At 42.5% G+C, this 10,325-nt stretch overlaps 1 protein-coding gene across 1 annotated transcript in view; it reads right to left on the bottom strand.

The window, feature by feature from the left end:
• Nucleotides 1–932: 932 nt before the first annotated feature.
• LOC117666487 (nuclear receptor subfamily 1 group D member 1-like) overlaps nucleotides 933–10,325 on the bottom strand; it is a 51,832-nt gene continuing 42,439 nt past the window's right edge. Inside the window, exons 5-8 of the mRNA XM_034419164.3 lie at nucleotides 9,092–9,612; nucleotides 7,447–7,632; nucleotides 6,475–6,685; nucleotides 933–4,085 (exon numbers count right to left, since the gene is read on the bottom strand). Coding sequence (XP_034275055.2) covers nucleotides 3,889–4,085; nucleotides 6,475–6,685; nucleotides 7,447–7,632; nucleotides 9,092–9,612 — 1,115 coding nt within the window. The 3' untranslated portion in view covers nucleotides 933–3,888. The remainder of the gene's footprint in view (nucleotides 4,086–6,474; nucleotides 6,686–7,446; nucleotides 7,633–9,091; nucleotides 9,613–10,325) is intronic.

The following is a 10,325-nucleotide window of genomic DNA, read 5'->3' as shown; positions in this document are numbered from 1 at the left end:
GTGCTTCAGGCTGGAGATGAGATAAAATGGTCTCCTGCCCACTTTAGGATTACCACAGTTAATGGGACATGAAGATGAGCCTTCATTGTATCATGAGAACACAGCAGAAGTGGAGGCACACAGATAAGCTAGCAGTCAGTTAACAATAGACAAGTGCCTGGGATCCACTGAAGTAGTCTGTGAATTTAGAGTAATCTATTTGTGTATAATTTTTGCAAAAGCCCTTTAAAAAGGAAAGGAATATTATTGTGGCCTTCACTGGCCCCTCGTGGTGAATAGAGGCCATTACAGTTGCAAAAAAGCTAACTGCCAACCATAAGCCACTTACCTAAAATAAATGCTGCTTTGGGACATTTTTAGAAATAAAAAAGAAGGATAAAAACCTAATAAATATACTGTTTATATCATCTCAAAAAATATGGGAAGATCTTCAGAGAAGCAAAACCCTAGAGGAGCGAGGACTGAAGTAGATCAGCCTAATTCATTATTAACCATGTTTAATACTTCCACCTTAAGCAGTTCCTTCTGTTTAGCTCAGGAGAACAGCAGGCACTGCATTTTTAGAATGGCCAGCAATACTTCTAATGCAAACCTTCTCACTACATGTTGCAAATGAACATTCCAGAATGCTGGACAAAGGAACTGCTTTTCATAGGAAAGACAAGTCCTGGGCCTCCGTCATTACTTTTCCTTCAAGCATCAGAATTTGTTCTGCCCCCTGCTCAAGGAGGAGACCCTTATACAATTGGCTGTCCGGTCTTTTCTTAAAACCCTCCAGTAATGAAGAAGCAGCCACAACTTCTGAAGGCAAGCTGCTCCACTGGTTAATTGTTCTCACGGTTAGGAAGTTTCTCCTTAATTCCAGGTCTCCTTTTTTTTTTTTTTGACACAATCCTAACTCCTGAACGACAAGGAGGACAGAAAGCTTGTACTGTTAGCAAATATTTATTTTATTTATCTTTTTCATGTCTTTATTGCACTTCAATTTTAGACAAAAAATAAATTCTCTCTTTTCTCTGCCTTGCCAGCATCTTTAACGAGTCTTTTGGACTCCCAGCAGTAGCAGTAGCAGCAGCAGCAGCAGCAGCAAATAAACCCCTCTCCGTTTTCCCATTGCAGCAAATATACTTCAATTTAGGGAGGGGACTCTTTGTTCCTACATACATCTCTAAGAAAAAGTGCAACGTTTGGTTTCATTTCAAAGCAGTGTTGAACAGCAGCAGCAAGTGTCCCTCCCACCCTGCAAAGAACACCAAATATTCCCCACATCATGCAACAGGAGGGTGATTCAAACATGCTATGAGAACTCCTGTAAATGGGATGGAAAGCCTGTCATATATCAATGTAGAGAACCAGGCAGGGCTGACCACAACCAGACAGGGACACTGGGAGATCCTACTTGAGAGAAGAGGGAGTCCAAGTCCCCCCCCCTTTTTTTTTTTTGATCATCTCCAAGTCTTTTAAAAATATCCCAATGGGTCGGCTTCCTTTTAAATTTGTAATTCGATATGGGGAAAAATAGATCCTAGGTTCTCAAGGGCTAGAGCTCTCAAGTCTATTAAATCCGTGCATTTGCGGTTGCATCTTTGTTCTGAGCACAGAATTTGGGGTTACAGAAGTTAGCATCCTGAACATCTCCACTTTCGTTCTGTTTCTATTTGTTGTGGGAAAATACGTTTTCTATTCTTTCCAAGTTGGGCTTCAGCAAAATCCAAAGCCCCAAATGCCCATCAGAGCCGTTTCTCCAATGCTGTGTCACAATCGGGCATAAATAATAATAAAAACAAACAAACCCAGAGAGTGCAATTGAATCTACATACCCATGTGACCCTTTGGTGCTCCAAACCATATACATATTGCATGAGACACTGATGTGCCATTGTGATGTAGTCTCAGAAATCCAGAAAAACCACAGAATTTTTAGAGATCAGAGGATGAAACTTCAGTATTCAACATAGCTTCCAGTGCCACCTTCACTGTCCATGATTAGTGGAAGCAGAATAAATTATGCAGAATAAACAAATACGGCATCTGTTTATGTTGAATAATTTACTCAGGTCATAATTTACACATTGCTTGGCACAGAATCTGGTTGCTTAAAAGAAAAGTAATATAAAGTGCAAAGAACACACCACTCCCCAAGGAAGGCAGTCTACTGATGAGTGGGTGAATTAGTCAAAAAACTCTTGGGTTTATATGGGAAATCTATAATAAAAGACGGTGCTGAATAGAATAAGAAAGGCAGCTTGGAGAGGGTTTGGGATTCTTGGCCCCATCCTTAAAAAGGGAATGGGATTTGGAATTAAAATGAGAGGCCAAGGGTTTCTAGGATGAAATATCTCAAACTTCACCCTTTAAGGGGAACAGATAGAAAAGCACCAAAGCCCAGAAGTAATCCGAAAAGCTGAGCAGAAAAGTCTTCGGAGTGTTTGCTCTGCTTAGCCCTTTCTTCCCTATGGCTGAACCTTATAGAGATGAAAGGAAGACTGGCTAATCCAAATCTCTTTCTCTCTTTCAATGGAGGTAGTCCTCAACTTACGACCAGAATTGAGCCCCAAATTTCTGCTGTTAAGTGAGACATTTGTTAAGTGAGTTTTGGCCCATTTTACAAACCTTTCTTGCTACGGTTGTTAAATTAGTCACATGTTTGTTAAGGGAATCTGGCTTCCCCGCTGACTTTGCTTGTCAAAAGGTCACAAAAGGTGATTACAGGATCCGAGAACACTGCAACCATCATAAATATAAATCAGTTGCCAAGCATCTGAATTTGGATCATTTGACCATGGGGATGTTGCAATGTCGTGTGAAAAATGGTCATAAGTCACTTTTTTTTCAGTGCCGTTCTAACTTCGGTCACTAAATAAACTATTGTTAAGTCAAGGACTACCTGTGGCTCTTTTGAATCATCCAACCACAATCAAGTTCCTATCGCTTGCTGAGAAACTAGACCTCCAATCAACTGACAGCATCTCCATAGGTTTCCTCCTCTTAACGACCTCTCTTTAATTTGCTGTAGTCGCAACCGAGAAGGGAGAGCAAATCTGCCACGAACTGGTGGAAGACCTTTTGTATTTTTGTTTTGAGATCTTTATGAAGTATGTATTACCTAGGCACTCATACCTGACATGATGAAAGAGAATTGGGGCTTTGCTTAATTGGTTGCCGGGATGAGATGGGGATGGAGGTGGAAAACTTGAGTAGTTCTAGTTCCTATTTGATGAGACCATCTACTTGGTAAAATCTCTTTTGTGTGTGTATGTGTGTACACGCTTTCTGAGAACAGCAGCAAGGGAACAGAGGCTAGCAAAGGAAAAGAAAAAGAAGTTTTGTGATTGGGGCTACACTAGCGTGCAGATTAAGGAAGCTAGGTTTGGGAGTAACTGCCTTACCAGGTGGTCCTACATTTGCCCCACCCTCAAGAGCTACCAAGGATTACTGTTATGTACAATGAAGCTGGTGCTTTTTTATATATACAGGGTAGAGCCTCAAAACAACACTGTATGGAAATATATGTGTGAATATATGCATGCGTGTGTATACACACCCACACCCGTTTAGAAACAACAGATGTGTCCAGTTTGTTTGCCTGATCTCTCTTGGCACGTAAATGATCTTCAGTCTGCATTGTGCTGTGGAGAGCGCTATCTGGGAAATGCATCCTTCCTCCTTTATCCCATCTCTCTCCTCACTGGATCTACTCCAACAAGCTGCCAGGGGCCGTGGGCTTCCTGCCTTTGTTGTGTCTTTTCTACACCTCTTATTTCATCATTACAGTCATTTCCCAAAGAGCAACATTTAGTCCGCTGCAGTAAATTTACTTGATGGTGGATTTTTTTTTTTCCTTTCTTTCCTAAAGTCTTAGGGGCTTTTGAGATCGATGTGCTGGAATTAAGGGTTGATCCAGAAGGCAAGAGGTTTCTCTGAATGCTGCTTGTTGAGAGTTCTCAAGTCAGGGAGACGAAGAAGCAGCTTGGGGAAAAGCGTGGAATCATCCGGATGCTTCTTGGTTACTAGAGTTCTCAAGGCCCGGATTAAAGTCTCCTGAAGAATTTCAACAGCATCCACATCAGAGATCCCAGAGCGATCTGGGAAAACCAAAACAAACGTGTTAAAAATGAAGACAAAGAAAGAAGACATGGAAAAGAGGGGGTGGATTTAGCTGCCTTGGAAAAATGACAACATACAGGTATAGTCCTCAACTTACAACCACAATTGAGCCCAAAATTTCTGTTGCTAAGCGTGACAGTTGTTGTCCCGGTTGTTAAGTGAATTTGACTTTGCTTGTCAAAAAGTTGCAAAAAGTGATCGCATGATCCCAGGACACTGCAACAGTCATAAATATGAGCCAGTTGCCAAGTGTCCGGATTTTGATCATGTGACCATGAGGATACTGCAATGGTCGTAAGTGTGAAAAATGGTCATGTGTCACTTTTTTCAGTGCTAAATGAACTGTTGTAAGTCGAGGACTACCTGTATTAGGGAGAATTAAACCACTTATGAACAAAATGGAACCTGGAATTGCAGTCGTAAGTCATTGCAGTTATAAGTCGAGTTGCCACATGACTAAACTCAATTTTACAACCATTATTACAATGTCATAAAGTGAATCATCATGGTCTTTAAGTAAGTCATGTGGTCGTTAAGCCAACCACATGGTCCTTAACTAAATCCTGCATATCCAAGGGGCATTTTTTGTTGAAAACCAGCAAAAGTCAGAAATCACAGTCACATGACCATGGGCCCAACTGCAACCAATTGTAATTTGCCGAAGTACCCAAAATCTGATCACTTAATCAAGGAGGAGGGGGAGGTGGCAATTGTAACTTTAAGAACAGGTTGAAGCCTGTCATAACTTCGAATCGTCATTAATTGATCAGTCATAAGTCAAGGACCACTTGCACTATTTCACTAGATTGTCAATATCAAACACAGTTATTGGAAACATCCTGCTATTATCAAATATATAAAGTACAAAATATGAAAGTGATCTGTGTTCTACATAAGATGATGTACAATGCAGGGTATATGCAAGCATGGAACATAACCAGAATTACACAGTACATCTAATTATATTATATTGCATTGCACTGTTTTTGACCCTTCATAATCGGTTTCTTCTAGATGCACAAAAAGGACAGAATAGACTCTTCTGATAAACTTAATACTTGCTGGACTTCTGAAATTTCAATAGGTATTTCTCACACACTTTCTTGCTCACTGGATAGAGGAATTTTAGTGGAATTCTAAGAAATTTAATCTTGTACCCATTACCATAGCTTTAGCATAATCACAATTGCACCCACATTTCTAAATGGCAACACCATTAGAACCTGCCTATACGTCTCTACGTTGGGAAAACTTTCTTTGTATGATTGACTTAAATATCTTCCTTCTCATCAGAAAATGTCAAAAAAGCAGCTCAATTGCCCGTTCCACTGGGATGCACTGGGGAACTGTATTTTTCTCCCCAGAGTCCAGCTGGATTTATTTTTTAATTCATCCTTCCTTTTGCAGGCTTCTTCCATTATACCAAATTGGGTTCCATTCTGTTGTGGTTACAGAAATGATCTTACTGGCAGACAGACTCCAACTATGAGATCCTTTGTAAGGCAGGTAGTCCTCGACTTACGACCACTAGTGAGCCCAAAATTTCCATTACTAAGCAGGACAGTTGTTAAGAGAGATTTGCCCCGTTTTATCATCATGTTTGCCATACTTGTTAAGTGAATCACTGCAATTGTTAAAGTTAGTAACATGGTTGTCAAGTGAATCTGGGTTCCCCATTGCCTTTGCTTGTCAGAAGGTTGCAGAAGGTGATCACACGACCCTGGGACACCACACGCCAGTTGCCGAGCATCCAAATTTTGATCATGTGAGCATGCAACTGTCATAAGTGTGACAAATGGTCGTAAGTCAATTTTTTCAATGCTGTTGCAACTTCGATCATTAAATGAATGGTTGTTAAGTTGAGGACTACCTATAGAGCCATATTGGTGGGCATGCAAGCTCAGTTCCAGCGCACATACTGATTTTCAGGCCTTCTGGGCCCACCGGAAGTCAGCAAATGGGCTGTTTCCGGCCTCTGGAGGGCTTCTTGGGGGGTGCGGACACCGTTTTTGCCCGCCTCAGGCTCCTAGAGAGGCTCTGGAGCCTGGGAAGAACAAAAAACAGGCCTACCGGGCCCACCGTGCCATCGCGTGCCAAAATCGGGGGGAGCGCGGGACGGTCATGAATGCAGGGAGTGGGGCGCATAGAATTATGGGTGTGTGACACACACACACACACACGCTTCCCCCACTTTTGGCACGTGATGGCAAAAAAGTTAGCCATCACTGCTATAGTCTCCATCACAGAATTACAGTAGAGAAGGAAGGCCTTTAGCAAAAGCTACTGTACAAGAGCTCCTGCAACAAGTCTGTCTCACTATCCAAAGCCTTAGTCTGGTTGTATCACTGCAACACAGCTCACACCCACCTGCTGAGACAAGGACCACAGCCATGAAGAGGGCCATCTCCTGTGCATCTAAGCTCAAGGAACTGAGCTTCTCGCTGAACTCAAACATGGCATCCAGCAGAGAGCCCATGCCCATGGAACGCAGACTGCCGAGTGAATATGTTTCCCCACTCAGAAATGTTACTTTCTTCTCCTTGGGACTGAAGAGGGTGGAGAAGCGCACCATCAGCACCTAGGAAAGGACGAATGGTGGAACAGTGTCACTTTAAGCAGACACATCTTTTTGACAAACACATTCTCGACTGAATAAGAAACAACGAGCAACTCATATTTTCCCAGAGCAAGCATGTTATCATCTACATCTGAAGAACCACAAAGAAATTTGGGTGGGGGGAGGTGGCCAGCCTGGAAAAGTGAGGAGATATCTCACATGCGTGCTGTTTACATCTTGGAAGCAAGCCAAAGGCCTAACCAGTAATCTAGTCCAAGTGTAAAATTGATAAACATTTGTAGATACAACTTTCTTGTCCCTACTTGCATTTTCCACAGTTGGGCAATTCCTGGGACACAAGAATGCTATTTGGAAACAGTTCCAAATTCTGAGAGGAGAGTGCCTTCTTAATTGTAAGAAAAATTCCCTGTTCCAATTTTAAAAGCAACAAGGATGCAGTCTGCAGGGAGGTCTCAGCTTCAGCTCCCGTGAAACCTTGCCAACAAGAATTATGTTCTCCAGATGATAGCAAAACTATTTGACAATTAAAAAGCAATTCCATAACCCTTGAGACTGTGGAAAACAAACCCATCCCAAAAAGAACCGTATCTCTGCGCTTCCTCATTCTTGCTCTCTCATGGCTTCTCTCCAAAACAAAAAAATCATGCTGAACACTGTTGCAATGCAGAAAAGAACTTGAGGCTAACTAAAGTTGCATCAATCGTTTTTTTACTTGGGGGGGGAGGGGGGGCTGCCCACAGAAAGGATGACCCAGTGCTGACCTGGAAAGTGCCCGCTTTGAGGAGCATGACTTGATCCTGCTGGCAGAGCGACTGGAAGCCCGGGATGCTCTTGGCAAACTCGACCACCTCCTTGACAGCTGGTGTGAAGCATTGTAAGAACTCTTCCCACACTTGCTGACTGCTCTTGCCACTGCCACAATAAGGGGTGGCATTCAGAGGACAAGCCTACATGCCACAAAGAGATTGACAGAAAAAGGTTATGTTTGGTCAAGCAAAGCTCAGTGCAAATGATCCATTTTATCACTCAAATGGTATTATTTAATACTTTTAAAAGTTGCAACACATAAACACGGTGGCCTTGTTGTTAGAATACATGGTAAACTAGTTTAGCTACAAAGGCGCTTCCAGATGTAATGAAAGGATAGAATTGGTAAAGGGATAGGAGGAGAGGGAGAAAGAAGAATGATAAATGGGTAATTTGCCTCACTGGCTATTCTTTTGGAAAAAAGGATATTTGTATTTTTTTTTCCTTCCAGTCAAAGTTATTTCCAAAACTGACACCAGCACCCCAAGTGGGATGAAAAGATTTTAAATAGTATCTTGGATTACTAGAAAGCATTGCTGGAAGGTAAAAGGGGTCGATTTGCCATTTTTCACTTTTCATATGCCACCATTTCAAACAGTCTTAGCAATAAACTCTGTAGCTTGCCAATGTGGACCAGCCATCAACAACTACCATGTTTCCCTGAAAATAAGACCCTGTCTTATATTTTTTGAACCCTGAAATAAGCGCTTGGCCTTATTGCCATGCACTCAAAAAGCCCGATTGGGCTTATTATCAGGGGATGTCTTATTTGGGAGGAAACAGGGTAATTGTCATTTTTAAACTGTATTTGAGAATACAGCGAATAAAAGCAAAAATGCTTTTATCAAAACAATGGATTGGCTCTAAACAAAAAAGAAAACACTAGAATTTTTCATGAACTCATACAGATGATTTAAGAGAAAACACCAGACTTGCGATTTCATTTCTTACTTTCCTTGGTAAAACTAAGAGCCACAAACAATTGTTTGATTTGCCAACAGCAGGAGTTATTTTACATTTGTGGTGGCAGCTGCTTGTGGTATACAGCTCTTTTACCTTGTACCGTTTGATCTGGGTATCATAGCCATTCCATCTGGAGGGCACCACTTTTACTATTCAATCCTGTGGTTCATGGTTTTAAAAATTAGAGCAAGTGCCATTCCTGACTTAAAACAGGAATAGTTTTAATAGTTTAAATAGTTTAATAGTTTTAATAGTTTTAATAGTTTAAATAGTTTAATAGTTTTAATAGTTTTAATAGTTAAACAAGGATAGGAACTGGCAATGGGAACCACAGATACCATGCCAGCTTGTTCTGCCAATCCTGATTAGTTTGCTTTCTTATTTCCACTGCACTACCAACAATTTACAGCAGAGGGATATCAAGGATTACAGCTGCTTTTTGGCTGAGTTCTGGTTGACCAGAAATTCTCTGGGAGAAGGTGCCATCAGTCATCATGTACTATTTCCCACAATCGTTTGCAGGAAATAGTCCCAAAGGGCATGTGCAGAGCGATTATTTCAAGAAAGCTGCCTGTATGGGGTGGATATCTCCACATCCCCAGCCACCACTCCCCAGTATAAGTCTGGCCTACTTACAATGCCTCTTCTGGTGGTTCCCCGCCATGGACAGCTCCTCTGGGCATTTTCCTCAGAATAACCAAAATCAAAGGATGGGTAGCATCCAGCATTTTGCAGATAATTGGCCTGCTGGGTCTGGAAGATTTCATTGCCATAGCATGAGGGACTGTTGTCAACATAACAGGATGGTTCTTGAGGGTTGTAGCTGGAGAGGCGAAGAGTGGCTGATTCGTATTGCCCATATCCCAGGGAATGATTCAGCTGCGGCTTTTCGTTGTAGTTGGTCAAAGGGGCAGCTTCGGCCCCTGGGGAGCTACTACGCCTGCCCAGACGGTCCTGCCCGCTGAGGAAGATGTCGTGGTAAGCCCTGGAGATGGCATTTATTGCCTCCTCTTCCTGGGTGTTAGGGCTTGGTGGAGCATCCGCCTCAGAGCTCAGGCCCACATCCATGGGGACCTCATTCAGGCTGTTCATGTAGCTTTGCATCTCATCCAACAGGCGCTGCTTCTCTCGCTTAGGGATGCGCCCAAAACGCACAGCTGTGGAAGGGAAGAAGGAGTGTGACAATCTGAGGGTCGAGGAGACATTAAGCTGTATCAAGCAGCAGTAAAGTAACTGAACAGGTAGAACTTTTTTCTGTGCCCTAGCCCTACAGGAAGAGAAGCCGCACCCTAACACGATTGTACCGAAGGTGGCATCTCTAACTGGGGAAATAAGGAAAACTGCACGATTTGTAAACGTCACTTAATACGAAATGCTCAGGGAAGCCCACGCAAACTTTCAGGCACACACAAGTACAATATGGTTGTCTTCTCTAATTTAGGAGGTGGTGGCAAAGCACTTTGTCTTTGTTCATTCTTCTCCAGCAAAGAGAGGGCGGACCAGATCCAACCCTCCTTCCCAAGCCAGCAGCGCCGCCATAAAGCCAAAATTATAAGCAGATTCTCAGGCCTCTGGGTCACATACTTAGGAGAGCCACTGTCCCATTAATCAAAGGACACTGCTTGGACTCTGCAAACAAGTGGCTCTTCCCCATCCTTCTCTCCTGCTTTGCAAATTCTGACACAAAAGCATTAATCAGCCCAGGGTATCATTTATCAACCAAGCATTTGCTGACATTGTACCCTTGTGGGAGAGTGACTGCAGAGGCAGCACTACAGGCCAGAAGTTGGGACTAAGCTTTTATCCCTCTAAATACATTAACACCGAAGCATGTCTTGGTATCAGCCCAGCCTTTTCTTGTTTCCCTACC

The sequence above is a fragment of the Pantherophis guttatus genome, chromosome 2, assembly GCF_059756535.1.
Source record: "Pantherophis guttatus breed Tessera chromosome 2, ASM5975653v1, whole genome shotgun sequence".
Lineage (NCBI taxonomy): Eukaryota > Metazoa > Chordata > Lepidosauria > Squamata > Colubridae > Pantherophis > Pantherophis guttatus.
This window is presented reverse-complemented; position numbering and strand designations above follow the sequence as displayed.